Here is an 18129-nt window from a genome sequence, read left to right as displayed (position 1 = left end):
CCGAGAGAGCATACAGGCAGAAGACCAAGAACAAAGGACTCACACACAAAGTTCCCTCCACCCAGATTTGAAAAAGTCTTGTTTCCTGATTGGTCCTCTGGTCAGGTGGTTCAGATTACTTCTTTCCAGATAAAAGAGACGTTAACCCTTAGCTATCTGTTTATGACACTCACACCAAAACCTACTTAAACTAGGACTCCTGTTGTGAGAATCTGTGATTAACTGCTATGCACTTTAAATGAGGGCCACACTGATGTTGATGACACTTCCCACAAGGTAGAGAAGGGTAAACCTTTTAAGGGTATTTGCTTTAGGAGTATGTGACAATTGTTTTGATTCTCCAGCATGAGATGACTTTTTAAACCCTGATGCACTAGTTTAGTCCCATTAACTTCAGTTATGAGTTGCATCCATGAACAATCTTTCTCCCCATGTCTTTACATCTAAATATGTTAGATGGTAGCAATCGTTTCCAGATAAACAAGATTGCTAGGAAACTTTCCACGTGTATTTTAGATGGGATATGTATATTAGTTAGTGTATATAACCACATAAACAGAATCTTTGGGAAAGTTCTGGTCTCCATGAAATCTTAACATTGTGTGATACAAGTCATGCCTGTCACTGATGCAGAGGTTACTAGTTCCCTACTGTTTCCTGAGTCTGACCGCACTCCTGTCCTTGTTCTTTTATTAGTTGTCCCCCAAAATCAGTTGGGTTTTGAGGTCCTGTAGATCCTCCCCTTAGACTGAGAGGGGGATCCTTTAGCAGTGGGTGGGCTTCCGCCTGCCCACTCCCTGGAACCCAGTTGGTACTGTTTCCTGAGAGTGGTGTGATTTGCACGTAGATCATGGTGGCATGAACAGGGCATAAGTTATGAATCTTCACTTAAGAAATAGTGGTTCCATCACTTAATCAGCATTGAATTCTGCCCTGGGTTGTGCACAGTGCCTGCAAAGCTCCCATTCAACTGGAGCCTAAGCAATCATCTATTATATGTTCGAGTTGCCTTGTGTGAAAAGCGAAAGGAACAATTGTGTTACAAGGCAGAGCCCTAACTGAATGTGGAAGTGAATGTGCCTTGTGCAGCATATGCTCCACTGTGTACCTGGGTCGTTCCGTGAGCCTTTTGTTGGGTGGGGTGTGGCTCTGCCTCCTCCCTTCCTGTCCTCCTTTGGCCCTACAGGGAGACCGCAGCTTGTTGGGGCACACGGCAGAAGCAGTCTCTGTGTTCAGGGAGTGTAGGGACAGTGTGTGGAAGCTTCTCAGGCCTCTCCTTGCATCCATGCTGGGGCCTGGCACAGTCTAGCCCAGTGTCTCCATTCTGATGTGTTAACAATTGAGATGAGCCTGAGCCACAAGCTTTGGGTGTGGATCCAGAGCAGAGTCTGTGGAGGTTTGGATCTAGGATTCTGGTTCAGGCCCATTAGAGAGACAGAGAGTGCTGAGCTATTAAGATGGATCAGACTTACCCCAAAATTCTATGTTTGGTTCTTCTGGTTCTGGCCTATATCCAGCATCAACTGGCTAGAGACACGGGCCAGTATTAGCTATACGGAAGAACCCCGTAGTGCAAGTACCTCTAGGGGCTGCCACCCTGAAACCATTCCCCCATGGCTTGGAGCCTAGGGAGTACACATGGGGAAGGGGCACTCTGGGCCTGAGTTGTTTTGATAGTCAGTTGGGTTAATGGGCAGAGACCATTCTGCTCAGATGCTAGACCTATATTTTTGACTGTGGGAGGGAATAATATACCCCCTGGTTTTGGTTTTTATCTTCAGGAGGTAATTCCTTACCACCTTGTTACCTCCCCCATTCTATCAGAGGGAGCTGCTCTGATGGAATCACAGCTGAAGAGGAACTTAATGGACAGGGTGAGGAACCTGGACTCCACTGGATCCTCACAGGTATCAATCCCCGGTCTTGCTTCCCAGTCTGCTATAGAAAGCTCCTCGATTTGTGTCTCTGTGAAGAAAAGAAGGAAGAGGAGGAGGAAATCTACCCATAAACTTGACAGTTTAAAAAGAGAAGAGAATGGAGACACATCAGAAGATGAAGAAATGTTTTCTATACAGATTAGTTCAGAGGAAGAGAATGAGCCCGTGGACAATATGAGGTATCATCATTTATAATGTAGATCTAATGCCAGATTGAAAGGATTAAATGTTTCTTGCATGTATTGCACAGAGAGGGGACTCAGGTGTTTTTTCTGGATGTGTGTGTAAAAATGCCCTTCTGAATTAATAACCAAACCCTGAAAGCTAGTTATGAAATCCGAGAGACTTCTGGTCTGAAACCAACATGGAGAAAGCCCCCTTTTTAGTTTGGCTCTTACTCCCTGGTAATGTATAGGTACAGGAATCTAATTAGACACCCATGATCAGAGCCTTAGCTAGTGTAAATTAGCATTCCTGCATTGATTTCAGTGGACCTACCCTGATATACACCAGCAGAGAATTTGTGTTCATTCAGTGGATAAAACATTCTGATGATTAATCCAGAATATCCAGATCCAGTAATTGCTTGAGCAATAATTGTGCAAACCCCATAGATCCTGAAGTTACAAGCATGGAGAGCCAACTGCTCTGTGGGTCCTCTCTTGGTCCCCTTTGTTCAGCTCTGCAGTTGACTCTCCCTTGTTTTCCTCTCCCTACCTGTGTTTCAGAGCAACAATAGCTCATGAGTGCATTTCTGCTTTGAAATCTGGCAGAATAGGAGGGAAGCTTGTGACTTACAGTGATTACTGTTTCGGATTTATCACCTCCTACTATATGTACTTCCCACCCGCAATACATCTACTCTGAACCAGAAAAACTCCATCTCCCCAGTCTGTGTACAAAAGCGATGTTGAGGATTCAGAAGGTGAGAGTAGCATGTAGTAGAGTCAGTGCTTCCCCCTTCCGTTGCCCCTATCCACTTCTTCAGATTTCAGCTTCCCTCCAGCAGCACATATGGCTGAGGAGCATCTGGCCCTGAGAATGAGTTTTAATCTAGGAAATTGACAGCAAAGTGACCAGGAGAATGATATCTGTGTAACTATAGGGTGTGAGTCAGACTATGGCTTTCTCTCTCAATTTGATTTATACCAACATCTGGGTGTCTTTTTACTAGAACAGGGATCGGCAACCTTTGGCACGTGGCCTGCCAGGGTAAGCACCCTGGCGGGCTGGGCTGGTTTGTTTACCTTCTGTGTCTGCAGGTTCGGCCGATCATGTCTCTCACTGGCCGCGATTCACTGCTCCAGGCCAATGGGGGTGGGGGGAAGTATCGGCCAGCACATCCCTCAGCTCGCGCCGCTTTCCCCAGCTCCCATTGGCCTGGAGCAGCGAACCGCGGCCAGTGGGAGCCACGATCGGCCGAACCTGCAGATGTGGCAGGTAAACAAACTGGCCTGGCCCTCCAGTGTGCTTACCCTGGCAGGCCGCGTGTCAAAAGTTGCCGATCCCTGTACTAGAACATGTCTGCATTATTTTGTCTATTAACTAAGATATGAGGAAATTTAATATTCAAGCATTATTTTAACTTCCATTTTTTTTTTATGCTCAGGATATCTGTTACGGATGAGTTTAGTGAAGAAGTGTCTGAAATAAATGCTTCTGGAATCAGTAAGCTTTCGCAGTCTGCACCATACACCCATTCAGATGGAGAGTGGTCACCCCTTCAGAGGTACAGTATATAGAATTATAATATATACGTTTCTTTAAACAATCTCTCCTTCCTCACTTAGTCCTACTTGCTGCCTTCTCAAGTCTTGCTGAGTCAAGCATTGTCACTATCAACTACTAGATGAATACCTTCTACAGTTGAATATGTAGTATTGTTGTAACCATGTCAGTCCCAGGATATTAGAGAGACAAGGTGGGTCAGATAATATCTTTTTATTGAACCAACTTCTGTTAGTGAGAGAGACAAGTTTTTGAGCAACACACAGCTCTTTTCAGGTCTAGGACAGTTACTCCCAATGTTACATTTGCATTTAGCTATGACGCTGGGAGAACCTTTCCCACACCTGAAGAAGAGCTCTGTGGGCCTTGAAAGCTTGTCTCTGTCACCAATAGAAGTTGGTCCAATAAAATATATTGCCTCACCCACCTTGTCTCTACATATGAATTCTGACAGTATGTAACAGCTTTAGTGCAACTCAGCTCTTACTTCAAATGTGGACTATGCTGTGTTTGAATCCTAGAATATTAGTTGCCTTAATCTGGTCACATTACCAGTGCTGATCTTTGAAGTTGGGAATCATGCTGCCCTAAACCAAAAATTCATTTGTCCAGAAACAATGATCTAATCCTGCAGCAATTACTCACATGTGTAGTAACACTGATGGAACTTGAATCCATGCTACACAGAAAGACTTTAATGAATTTAGTCATGAGTCTATTTTTTTGTACATTTTTTTTTTTTTTTTTACCTTCCAAGAACTTGCAAGATTGCACCCTAATATGCAGGGTTGTGAGTTCAATCCTTGAGGGGGCCACTTAGGGATCTGGGGCAAAAATCAGTACTTGGTCCTGCTAGTGATGGCAGGGGGCTGGACTCGATGACCTTTCGAGGTCCCTTCCAGTTCTAGGAGAAAGGTATATCTTCAATTATTATAATATGTAAAAAACCAAGATTCTTAATGATTGAAGAAAATAAGCTTCCTTTGTCTGTTTCAAAAAACTATTTCTTTAGTTACAAAGGTGACTATAACATGGAATGTTCATTATAGATAATAAACACATATACATACAGCATACTATATGCATTTCTTGTTTAATACTCTTTGTGTACACACAGTGTGGGTGTGCATACATTAGAATCAAAGTGTGTCAATTTGGATTGCATTTCTTCCTCCTGAGGAACAGCCTCAAAGCTGTTCAGTTGACATCAGACAGGTCCTCTTTCTGCATGTCACAGTGAGGTTCCAATGAAGTCTATTTCTTGGTGACTTGGTGGCTGGTTTGAATTGTATGCTACCTATGTGCTTCTTGATTACAGTGCTCAGATTTTGAAAACTTGAGATGTACAGGCCTGTTTTCAAATGGCCTTTGAGTGCCTGAAGAGCTTGTGTTAGTTAGCACCTATTTTGAATAATGACACCCAGTTTTTCTCTCTTTCAATGTATCGTGCTATCCAGTAACCCTATAGATTGCACAGGGCCATCCTCTCATCTCACTGTTTCAGCAGATGGAGGCCTATCTAGTTCTTGTCCTCATCAATCCTCTCACTTCCCTGCTACAGACAGGTAGAGGAATTATTCTCTCTCTCTCTCTTGGGATGTGGGATTAATCCTTTAATGCATTAACAGTATGCAAATTTTGCCTAACTTACAAAGCTGTTTATTACTAACCTAGACACTTGGGAGGAAAATGCAAGATAGCAGAATTTCCTTTACTTACCTCCAACCTGGGCTTTGAATGTAGATAAATTGCACAGAGAAGCCCTGCATTGCACTATGATGGGTAGTATAACATCAGTATAATGAGAAAAAGGATTAGAAAAAGGGAAAAAAGACCAAGAAAACATCCAGGGACAAATGATCCAGCTCCTTGGCTGGTGTTAATTGCTGTAGTTCTATTGAAGTTAATACAGACATTTCCTTTTGGGCTTTCTGTAGTTTAATTTTTAAAAAAAAGTCATTTCCATTTAACAAAAAACAGGGTCTTCCTGCAGAGTTTGCTTTCCTTCTATGGTAACACAGTATTTTAAAATGAAAAATCTAAAACCCCTCTCAAGATGATGCTTAATCAGACAAGAAAGGGGGCGGCATGAGTAAGGGAGCCTTTTTCTCTTGTCCTCCCATCTTCATTCTTTGGGTGGGGGATGGAAGCTTTTCTGTACTTTGGAATGGAGGGGAGAGCATCTATAGAGAGGAAGGATGGTCCAGTGTGTAAGCAATAGCATAGGACTTAGGAGATCTAGATTGAAGTCCCTTCTGTGCTACATCCTTCTTATGTAACTATGGGCAAGTCACTTAGCCTCTCTGCACCACCATTCCCCATCAGCATTTAAATAACAGCTGATGAAAATATGGTAATAGGCTGTCTTTTCCACACTTGAGGATTTCTGCTGAAATGCCATCTTTTCCAGGAGTCTTGCCACTTGATAGCAAATCAATGCCCTTGCTTAGTTCTTCTACAGTGGGCTCCACATCTAGCTCTGGCATGACCTGTAGAGTTGGTATTTGGTCCAGTGATTCATTGTTTCTTTCTTGTGTGTATACCTCTGACTTCACAAAAGTCATCTTACTGGGCCTACAACAGCTGGTGAATCGTGTCTACCCTGAATCATAGTGCAGATTCTGGGCTGGAAGATTAACTAGAAACATGGTATTTTCTCTGAGTCAACTCCAAGAAAAGCTCAGAGAACAAAACTTACCATTGTATATTGTCTTTGTGGACCTCACCAAAGCATTCAACACAGTCAGCAGAGCAGGTCTGTTTGTAATACTAGAAAAGATGGGATGCCCACCAACCCTGCTATGTCTTATATGTTCATTCCACAACAACATGACAGCAACTGTCCAGTTTGATAGATCCACTTCGGACAGCTTTGAGATGAAAAGCAGAGTGAAGCAAGGATGTGTTCTTGCCCCTACACTCTTTGGAATCTTCTTCTCGGTACTTTTGAACTGTGCGTTTAAGTACATGAAAGATGGAGTGTATCTCCACAGAAGATTGGATGGGAAACTCTTCAGCCTATCATGACTTAACTCAAAGACCAAAGTCAAAAAGGTGCTAATTGGGGAACTTCCCTTCGCTGTTGCTGCTGCCCACATAGCTTATAGTGAAGATCTACTACAGGAACTCATGGACCGTCTTTCAAGTGCTTGTCAGGCATTTACTCTCACCATCAGCATTAAGAAAACTGTTGTATTAGGACAGGGAGCTCCACAAGATCCTTCAATTGCCTTAAATGCAAACCAGATAGAAGTAGTCCAAAAGTCCAGCTTTTTAGGTTCTATAGTGACCACCAACCTCTCACTGGATGAAGAACTAAATGTTCGCATTGGAAAGACTGCCATCAGCTTTAGCAGACTAACTAAAAGAGCATGGAACAACTCAAAGCTTACCATCAAGACCAAATGCTAGTGCCTCAAGCCTGCATTCCTCAGCACTCTCGTATGGTGGGGAAACATGGACAACTTATGCTCATCAGGAGAAAAAGTTAAACAGTTTCCACCTATGTTGTTTATGCCACATACTCAACACCAATGGCAGGATAAGTCACCAACACAGAGGTTCTTCAAAGGACAAATGTACAAGTGTGACAGCCTTGCACAGCAAAGACGACTTCACTGGCTGGGTCATCTGAGTAGGCCGGAAGATGGACACATACCCAAGGGCATGTTATACGGGGAATTATCAGAGGGAACAAGAACAACAGGATGTCCCAAGCTTCACTATAAGACACATGCAAGCGAGATTATAAAGGAATTTGGAACTGATCTGACCAATGGGAAATCTTGACAAGTGATCATAACAAGTGGCACCATCATCTCCATCAGGTATCAAAGTCCACGACAGAAGCTGGTTCTACAGCTTGAAGAGAAAAGAGACCTGTAAGAAGCAAGCAGCTCCCAGTACATTTGCAAGAACTGCCAAAGATCATGCAGATCTTGGATTGGACGATTCAGTCACATGAGACATTGCAAACCATCTACATCATAGACAGCAATTCCCACTCTCTCTCGTTTACGAAAGGATGCTGACATGACAGTGACTAAAGTAAGGTTTCCATTCCTTATTGTTTAACATCAACAGAATGCTGGATATGGTTCAGTCATGGTTTAGCCTGTAATAACTAATTGAAGACAATGGAATTTCACAAATCTCACCAAGGGCTTAATCGAAAAACAGCGGGGTTGCACAGTGATAACAGGGCTTAATTCAGCCTATGGAACCTTTATTACATATGTTGATTTGAGAGAAGAAAGAGCTAGTCTGGAATTTCAGATCTCAGGCAGTCTATGCGGGTTGGTGGTTATAAAGATGGACGCTCTCAATGCCATTTTATCATGTCATTTTTCCAAGTACAACACCACTTTAAATAATCAAAAACACCTCCCTCCTGTGCTCAAATGCATTTTTTCTGTGTCAGCGAGAAACAGATAGATAAAGAGAACATCAGTTCCTTTTAGCATTTGATCAGGCAGCTAGTGTGCTGTGAATGCAACTTATTCCCCTGTACACAGCTGTCACACTGTTCCCTTGTGGTCTCTGTATCTGTTTGTCGTATCCCCCTGTCTCTTATCTAAAGCTTAGATTGTAAGAACTTCAGGCTGAGACTCTATTATGATACCTGTTAGCACAGCATCTATCATGATGGGGCCCTGCCTTCACGGCATTACTGCAGTGCACATAACAAATGTCAAAGTTAATAATCATTTCACTAGCGTTTATTGTATGCCAGAGGAATTCCCCACTTTTGCTATTCTGCCTGACTTGTTGGTGCACATCACTGTGCTGTGATGGTAAGTGGACTATTTTGACAACTCTCAGTCTTATCCAAATATTTACTGCTTTAATGAAGTTCAGATCATGCTATATAGTTCCCTTTGTAAAAAATACTGTGCTCTTTCAGGGGTAGATTCTGTAACAGTTTTTTTCTGGCTAAATTCAGTCTGTTTTGTGGGATTATAATTTATCCCCCATAGTCTTCAACGTCATTCTCTAATCTCCCCATCTCTCCCACTGAGATCCCACCTTTCCATTTATTTATTTCCCTTCTGATGTATATCTCCTAGCCTTGATGTTCATGTCATAATCATCATTTTTTAAAACATGGCCAGGATTCCTTTGGGAGCCATTAATATTCTTGAGGTTACTGACCGATGCAAGACATGCCTTCCTCAGGAGTTTAGTGCATTACCTGAAGAATATTCCCAACCCTTTCAAAGACAGAGAGCAAGAAATTAGAAGTGGAAATGAACCTAGAAGGTCTCCTACCTGGCAGGACACAATCACTAGATTACCAATCTTACAAGGTCCTTATCTTGAATATGTCCAGCTCATCCCTGATTGAAGCATGCAAAACTCTGCCGTTGCTCTGGCACTTAATTTGTTCCAATTCAGTAAAAAGCAAAACAAAAATCTTTGAAGACAATATGCAATGTGATCATGAGCTTTGTTAGTCTTTTATCAAAATTGATTTTGACAGCAGCTATGTGCAGTGAACACTATCTTAAGCAGACACAGCATGGCAAAAATATACAACATGAGGTGTGAAGGCAGAAGTATACACACGAGCTCATAAACATAGTCAGTGCCTTCAGTAATAAACTAGCGGTCACTTCAGAGAGGTGCTGGTCAGTGGTAGGAGCAGGTTAACATCATTAAGGGAACATGGTGTGTAAAGAAAAAAGTCCTTGAGTTTGTCATTGTAAGCCTAGGGGAAGTGCTGAGGTAGGGGAATTCCCACATCACAGTTCAGGGTATTTAAATTCCTGGTGATTTTTCATATAATTCTGCCAGGCTCAATCCCTATCTATGGCGGGAGGAGTTCTCTTCAGCTGAGTAACCTCATGGCCCAAAAAGACTATGCATGTCCATGGAAGAGGAAATCCTTTCCAAGCAGAACAGTGGTAGTATGCTGCAAAGCGACAGTGCATTTGCATTATATGCTTACGTTCTTTCTCCATCTTGGAGTCTCCTAAAGTAATTTTTTTGTGATGGCTCTAAAGGCATGAGGTGTTGCAGAGCTGTGCTATGTAGCTTTTTGCTTCCCAGTGTCCTTGTGCAATGGAATCATGGTAGTTTTGGGACTTCTGTGGGCAGGAAGAGGGTCCGAGACTTTCACTCTAAGGGAGTGACAGCTCACCTCAGAATGCTAAGCACACCAACCCCAGCTTGCGATTTGTCGATGGCATGGGAAACTAACCTTTGCATAATGTTCCAACTAATCTAAGTAGCAGGAATGTTTTAACATCTTTTTTTGTTGTTGTTGTTGCAAATAATGCAATATTTCTGGTGCATGTTTATATTTCTGATTTTGATATTACAGCACTTAATTTAAGAGGCCCAGACATTCCAAACATTCTGATTATAATTCTTGTGCACTTCTTAAAGTTACATTAGTGTTTGTGTGTCAATCTACAAGGGAAGCGCTATGGAAAAGAATTTTGGAATGTGGACATCTTTTGCCTTCTGAAATTATAAGTTTTATTATATCTATATTGCATTTAAGCAAAGCCAGACATTTACAAAATGAAATACTGAATATATATGCACTTCATTGTGCTTGTGTGAAATGCCCAGTAGATGCATTCTTGTTTTTTGGGGGGGGACAAGGATGGATTAGTAGGATTGCTGAATTCGAGTCCTAACCCACCTACTGATTTACTGTGTTCCCTTGGGTAAGTCACTTAAGGACAGATTTTTAAAGGTAGTTAGGTGCCTAAAGATGCAGATAGACACCTGGGTCTTGATCAATGGAAGCTAGGAGCCTAAATACCGTTGTGTATGTGGGCCCCAGTGGAATTTTCAAAAGTGCACAGATGTATAACTCCCATGAAAATCCCACTAGATGCCTGTTTGCATCTTTAGGCATGTAAATATCTTTAAAAATCTTAATCTCCTCATCTGTAAAATGAGGAGATTGTGGTGAGCATTGATTAATGATTGTAAAGAGCTTGGAAATCAATAGGAAAAATTTTTTTACAGCAAGGACTCTTGCAAATGTGCTGATTTTCTTAAATAACTAATTACTTGTCGCTGGAGGAACTTAGCATTTGCCATGTTTAAGGTATTTCCTATAGCAAGCACAGGAAACTACAGAGGCAAAATGCAGATAATTAGGTAACCGTGTCTATTTATCAGAGGGGAAAATTGTCAAGTTTTAAGGTCTGCCATTGTGCTAGTGCAAAGTAATTGTTATCTGAGAACAGTCAGACTAAAGAAGCTCAATCTGTTTAGTTGATCTAAGAAAAAATTAAGAAATGTCGTCATAGTCATGACAAATTCAGATTAGTATTAAAAAGCACATTTTTAATAGTGAGGGTAATTAACTGTGGGAACAGCTTTTCCAGGGATGTAGTAGATTCTTCAAATCAAGATTGGATTTGTATTTAAAATATATGCTCTAGTTCAGCCAGAAGTTGTAGGCTTGATGCAGGAATTTGGGATGAAATTTGAGGGGCTTGTGCTATGCAGGAAGTCAGATGAGCAGAGTCATCCCTTCTGGCTTTACAGTCTATGAACCATCACTGATTAGTGACCATTTGTACTATTGACTACTGATTTTATTGCATTAATCAAAGATGACTGGTGATGCCACAGACTAGTAATTTACTGATTATCACTTTCTTCCATGTGTTTTTATACACTGGATGCCCTCCCTGAACTAGTCTGTACTCCTGCCACCTTCAAATTCCTCCTCAAGACCTCGATGCCTACCAAAACCTGACAGCTATTAATGGGTGCACAGAGAGCCAGTCTGAGATAGTTAGTTATTTTGAAAATGGTTTATCATGCTTCCATATCTTTGATTTGCTGCTGAGCTCCTTAGATTTCTGAACTCTTTGGGTCATGATTGTTAGAAGGTGCTTAGTGTATTGTGGCGACACTTGTAATACAGATAATAGACAGCAAGAATGCTGCATAATGCAGCTTGGCCTATGCTTTGCTTTTACTTAGCTCTTTAATGAGTACCATTTTGTTTTCCAGTCCCTCAGGTTCACGCCCTCCCACTCCTAAGAGCGATTCAGAATTAGTCAGTAAATCTTTGGACAGGGGGATGCAGAAGAATAACCCACAAATTCACTGGGCCTGGGGAGAACTACCTCAAGCTGCAAAGGTATCAAACATCACTCCTGTTTCATTCCTTCCAGTATGTACTGTGTATTGTTAACAGGGCATGTGTACATATGGGTGCAATATTTCACATAGCTGATATACGTGTTTGATTTTAGGCTTTTACTTCATGCAGGCAAATCAAAGTCAGGATAAAGAACTGAATTATGTGGAGTCTTGAAAGATGAGGACAAGAAATTAATATCTAATGAGATAGAGAAGGGAAAGCCAATGAAGGAATTCAAAGGGGGATGGTGATGTGGTTTGATGGATGGGCTAGGAAGATTGCTTTAGAGGCTGCAATTGGGATGGGCTGGAAAGGGATTGTGGATTTTTGGAATGACTGTCCAAGAGGATGAGGTTGCACTGATTGACATGGGAGATGGTGAAAACTTGGATAAGAGTTTAGCTGTTGGGACAGAGTAGAAGGGTTGGATCTTTAAAGTATTGCAGGGTAAGAAATGGCAAGTTAGGGACTTGGCCTAGATAGGAAATACTGATGTAGGCAAACATTTCTGCTAAACGAGGAAGGCTTTGCATGTAAACACTTTGCCTACAGAATTACAGATACTTGGTGTTGTTCATATTTGTTACTGACTGAAACAGAGAACATTCCTGGCCAAGATTTCATGAAGTGACTAGTTGTTTTGGGTTCCCATCTTAAAGTATGCTAACGGGAGCTGATTTTCAGAAAGTTCTGGGCACCCAACTTTGGACAGTCAGGCCCTTTCAAGGTGTCTGCAGATGGGCAGCAAAGTCCCCAGTTGATTTTTAAATTCTTAGCCCCACCTGTAACTTTGGTTATAGATAGTGAGAGATATCAGTGACTGAAAGAACCAAGTACAGAAATACTATGTCCCACTGCCCTATGGACAGATGATGCAGAGTTAAATTTTCAGAAGTGCCTAAGTGACTTAGGAGTCTATGTTCCATTGCAAGTCAATGAGACTTAGGTTCCAAAGTCACTTAAGGTTTTTTTGAAAATTTTACCCATATATCCAAATAAGAGGCACCTTTACTATGGCTTTGTAAGCATATGGATCACAACTATTCATTTTATGTCAAGTATTAGAGCTGCATAACAGTGAGTGAGTGCTGAAGTAAATGCAGCATTTCGCACTCGGGGTATGGCAGCGTATGGTGCGTGTCTAGCTGCTGCATAGTCTAACCAATAGGCTGACTCTATGATATGACAGTTTTGCGGTGTGTATGCCTTGAACGTTCTCATAATCAAGACTCAAAGTAAGATCCTGGTGGTCTGTTGGCAGCTGCTCTGCTAAGGAGCAGCTCTACAGGGGGGCTTAGCTTCTGGGCAGGCTAATAGGAGTTGTTCTTAGCATGGCTTCTCAGAGACTCACTCTTTGAATACCTTTCACTGGGAGCCACCCCTTTTATTAGAAGTGTTTGTTCACTAAAATCCCAGTGTTGTAGCCATTCACAGTGCAGTTCCCCTTTTGAAATCAACAAGAGTTCTGCAGACAGAGCATCTATTGAATTGGGCTGTTAAGAACCAGTGATTCAGCTAACTGAGGTTTCCAGCGGTAGCTGGTTTTCTTGAGAATCAGCTTTCAGTGAGCATGGCAACGGTAAGTGTTACGGGCCCTATTCTGCTTCCTAGGAGATGCGCAGTGCCTTTACCTCTCATTGAAATCCAAACCAAACAGGACAGTGCAAAGTAGAGCTTTGTGTGAACAGACCAGGCTAACTTCTGACTATTTTGTTTCTCTCTTTTTCTCAGGGGCTTTCATTGTCCTGATCTGTTTGTTTTTTCTCCTAGTCCACTTCTCTACTCAAGGCAAAGGAATCCAGCGTGGTGAATGTAAACCCTTCAGAAAGCACTCATTTTCAGGTCATTCAGAGTGAGTCTGTGGAGGAGATAAGCAGCTTGACTGCTTTACCTGCCATTGGACAGGCAGCTGTTGCGGCTTCTGATGTAAATGACCCCCAGCCAGCGCCAGCTGAGATAAATGAACCAGAGATAGAGGCTCTAGGAGCAGCTGCACCATCACTGCCTGCAAATGAAGAAATCAAACAAGCTGCAGCTTGCTTAGTGCAGCAAGCAAACAAAATAGATTCCCCTTCTAGAAAGAAAGGTAAAGCAGTTTCTCCTGCAATTCTACGCATGTGATTTTGCACCTAGATGCCACAGTGATTAGACTTTTTGTAGCCAGGTGAACTAATCTATAACTCCAGAGCATTTTTGGAGAGACTAAAAGGAGAGCAATATGCCTTTTAACATAAATAACAGCTGAGCAAGTGCGTGTGGAGTGGGTTTTTTAAGAGAGCTGTAATGACAGGGAGAGAAATAATTTTCTCCCTTGGTTACTGTATTTAGCAGATCTGTGCAGATAAGCAAGGTTGCAAAACTTGTACTAAATTCTTCCCTGTTTCACAAACCCAGGGGTTGCAGAATTTTGTAATCTGAGCATGCTACAGAGTTCCCTGTCAGCTGTACCAATAAATAGTCTGCTCTACAGCTGTGCCACACCACTGCTAGCTTGTGGAATGCCTCAACCTCAAAGCAAAGTTGTAACGTGTCCTTTGCGTAAACATCAGCATGCCACAAAGCAGAATGGTCTAATCACACACAAGCGATTTCTGTTGTGTTCAGCACACGTATAATCTTCAATTGGAATATAACTCTGCCCATTTTATTCCTCTCTAATTTCTCAAGATGATGCTAGGTTGTTTTCTGGTAAGGGATATAATCTCCACATGAAGTTTATGCATTCACAATATGTATTTTGGTAGACCCCAAATTCTCCAGGGTGCTTTACCTGAGCAGACATTATTACAGACACATTTCTCAGCCAGTTCCCCAGTGGTTCCACGTCTGTGAAGGTAGGAGTGATTGAGGTGTTCCATCTAGAATGCAATCATTTGTGCACCTTCACTTGCCTTCCTTTGATTACTTGTCAGAAATTCAGGAGTGAGTTGTGTGTTTTGAGTAAAGGATGCAAACTGGAGGTCACAGCTCTGGGTAGGTCTCTCAGGATTTCACCCTCCATGCAGTCACTCTTCTAGAAGTGGCTACGAGAGCAAAGATGGTCCAGTGGTCATGGCACTGAGCTAGGACTTGGAAGACCCGTGTTCAAGTCCCTACCTTTGTCACCAGGGACAAGTCACTTAACATCTCTGTGCCTCAGTTTCCCATCTGAAAAATGGGGACAATAGCACTTCTAAATGGACAGGGATGTTGTGAGGATAAATATATTAGAGAGTGTGAAGTGCTCAGATAACATGGTGATGGCGGATATAAAAGTACCTAAGATAGGCTGATAGAATTTAAGACCAGAAGGGACCATCATGATCATCTAGTCCAGCCTCCTACACGTTGCTGACCACAGAACCCAACTCACCCCTGTAATAGACTCATAACCTCTGGCTGAGTTACTGAAGTCCTCAAATCATGATTTAAAGACTTCAAGTTATAGAGAATCCACCATTTACACTAGTTTAAACCATAAGTGACCTGTGTCCCATGCTGCAGAGGAAGGTACAAGGAGTCCTCTAGGGTCTCTGCCAATCTGACCTGGGGGAAAATGCCTTCCCTCCCCTAAAATGGCGATCAGTTAGACCCTGAGCATGTCGGCTAAACCCACCATCCAGAAACCTGGGAAAAAATTCTCTGTAGTAACTCAGAACCCTCCTCATGTAGTGTCCCATCTCCAGCCATTGGTGATATTTGCTACTAGCAATCGCAGATGAGACACAGGCCATTGTAGGAAACCTCACCATTCCATCTCCTCTATAAACTTATTAAGCTCAGTCTTGAAGCCAGTTAGATTTTTTTTTTTTTTTACTCCCACTTCCCCCCTTGGAAGTTGCTCCAGAACTTCACTCCTCTGATGGTTAGAAACCTTCATCTAATTTCAAGCCTAAACTTGTTGCTGTCCAGTTTGTATCCATTTGTCCTTGTGTCAACATTGGCCTTAACTTAAATAACTCCTCTCCCAGCAAAACCAAACCATTATAAAGTTTTTTTTAGTCCCTCACTTGTTAGGTATCCAAATGAGACATCATGCATAGCCGGCATTGACTTCAGTTGGAATTGTGGGTGCTCTGCACCTCTGAAAATCAGCCTTTTGGTGTTTCACCAGGGCATCGAAAATCAGTGGCCAGTTGTGAAACTTTTGGCCTTCCAGTTTTGTGTCATTGTAGATAATTGTTTTTTCTTTTAACTACGAATTGTGTGCACATGCTTTATAGCTCCTTAAGATATAAGTTATTTTTAATCCTTGTTGTGTATTTGGAAGACACCAATTAATTATTTATTTACTCTGTGTTTGACAGATAAACGAAGCCGGCATCTTGGTGCTGATGGTGTCTATTTAGATGACCTCACTGACATGGATCCAGAAGTTGCTGCTCTTTATTTCCCCAAAAAGTATAACTATTTATTTAGATTAGACTATATTAGTTAAATCTCCATCTTATCCCATCAAATTCTTAGCAGGTCTCATTGTGCCAAGATTATAGGAATATTGGCTGTAAGTAACATTCAGCTAAATGATAGTCTAGGTCAAAAAAGGATGTTGGGAAGGATACCTAAAATTATGCAGAGAAAAGATGGAATTCTTGAAACTTTGTAACAGATCTATACTTATTCATAAGAAATGTGACAGAAAATGCTAAGCATTATATACTAGTCTCAGACTACTGTGCAATTTCCATTAACGTTATTGGGAGTTATACTCGTGGATCAAGGGCAGTATATGGCTCTTAGCATAAAAGATACCCTAAGGGATCGATCTATTGATCTAAGATATATAGAGATATATGCACAATATGCTTTTCACCTTGTTTGTTACCTGAAATCACTTAAAGTTTAGTATTATTAATATTATTATTTTACTCTAGCTGTACCATAGTGATTGACCTCTTAGAAATACAAATACAAATGATAGAAAATTATTTTGGGATGACAATTATGATGCCTTTATTTATGAAAATGTGTTTTCTCCCCATTTTGGTTTAATTTCCATTAGAGTTTCTTTTAATATTTGTATGATCCTCTTCCCAGATCATACTATAGTGGTTTTGATGACAGAAAGCCATTCAGCAACAACTAAAGTGAGAATAATTTGAATAGTATCGTTTTCAGCTTTCTTAAACATTGTCGTTAAGGATGGAATATTAACATTGAAACAAAATAATGGTAGATTGGTACAAGAGAGAGATTGTACTGCAAATTCTTCTCTCAAATGCCCTGTTATAACTCTGGAAGTCATTGTAACAGAGACAGAATTTTGTCCCTGTATGTTCTAGTAAATAATGACCGATCTACACACAGATTTTGATCCAATACAAGTATTTAAGGGTGATTGTTTTTTACCAAAACAGTTATATTAGTACAGCCTGTAGTGTGGATGCAGTTATATAGATACATTATACTGGAATAGCTTATTCCCTTTCCCATAGCTATGTTGGTAGAAGCAATATTATAACAGTGTAACTGTGTCCATGGTAGTGGGGTTGTACCTCTCTATACTGATGTGGTTAAAGCAATACAACTTTTGTGTATAGATGAGGCCTGAGAGAGGCCACTAATTTGAATTCCTTGCCATAGAGAATTAATTTCCTGTTATGCCAGAGAATCACACATTTTAACAAATTGTTTGGCTTAGGGTGTGCTAGGGTGACCAGATAGCAAATGTGAAAAATCAGGACGGAGATGGGGGGTAATTGGCACCTAATATAAGAAAAAGCCCCAAATATTAGGACTATCCCTATAAAATAAGGACATCTGGTCACCCTAGTGTGTGCACAATGTGGGTTGGGCTTGTGAAGGAAGAGAATTTGGGAATGATACAGATTAGAAAACAATGAGGACTGAAAGACTGTTTTTCCCCCTACAGCGGTGATAATATTGCACATGGAAAGAATGCAAATGAAAGTGGACCACGGTCAGCTAATCAGTCCCCTCACTCTGGTGGAAGTTCAGGTGTTGACAGTGGTGTTGAAGGCGTCTCGGATGGAATAAGAGATTTGCCTTCAATTGCCATTTCACTCTGTGGAGGTCTTAGTGAGAACAAAGAGATAACAAAAGGTACAGAATGATCCTGTGCCTTATGATTACATGTTGTTAGTCAACTCCTGTTTAAGGGGAAACAGTGCCCTCTTGTGGCTAGAGGTAGGAATTTAAGGCTGAGGGAGTATGTAGCTCGGGGGTCGGCAACCTTTCAGAAGTGGTGTGCCAAGTCTTCATTTATTCACTCTAATTTAAGGTTTTGCGTGCCAGTAATACATTTTAACATTTTTAGAAGGTCTCTTTCTATAAGTCTGTAATGTATAACTAAACTATTAGAGGGGTAACCGTGTTAGTCTGGATCTATAAAAGCAGCAAAGAATCCTG

The 18129-nt window shown here is 41.4% G+C and overlaps 1 protein-coding gene across 15 annotated transcripts in view; it reads left to right on the top strand.

Annotated features, from left to right (window-relative positions):
• The window catches only part of LPIN1 (lipin 1), a 78537-nt gene that overhangs the window by 38987 nt on the left and 21421 nt on the right, over positions 1 to 18129 (top strand). For 13 of the 15 annotated variants that reach the window (XM_030555405.1, XM_030555403.1, XM_030555402.1 and 10 more), the window contains 7 exons: positions 1782 to 2116; positions 3547 to 3666; positions 5123 to 5230; positions 11649 to 11778; positions 13552 to 13867; positions 16068 to 16161; positions 17633 to 17823. In XM_030555405.1, the coding sequence (XP_030411265.1) occupies positions 1782 to 2116; positions 3547 to 3666; positions 5123 to 5230; positions 11649 to 11778; positions 13552 to 13867; positions 16068 to 16161; positions 17633 to 17823 (1294 nt within the window). The remainder of the gene's footprint in view (positions 1 to 1781; positions 2117 to 3546; positions 3667 to 5122; positions 5231 to 11648; positions 11779 to 13551; positions 13868 to 16067; positions 16162 to 17632; positions 17824 to 18129) is intronic. The other 2 variants (XM_030555415.1, XM_030555414.1) reach the window with 2 other exon arrangements.

This window comes from Gopherus evgoodei, chromosome 3 (assembly GCF_007399415.2).
Source record: "Gopherus evgoodei ecotype Sinaloan lineage chromosome 3, rGopEvg1_v1.p, whole genome shotgun sequence".
Classification (NCBI taxonomy): domain Eukaryota; kingdom Metazoa; phylum Chordata; order Testudines; family Testudinidae; genus Gopherus; species Gopherus evgoodei.
The sequence above is the reverse complement of the archived record's forward strand: the minus strand, read 5'-3'. Positions and strand labels throughout refer to the sequence as shown.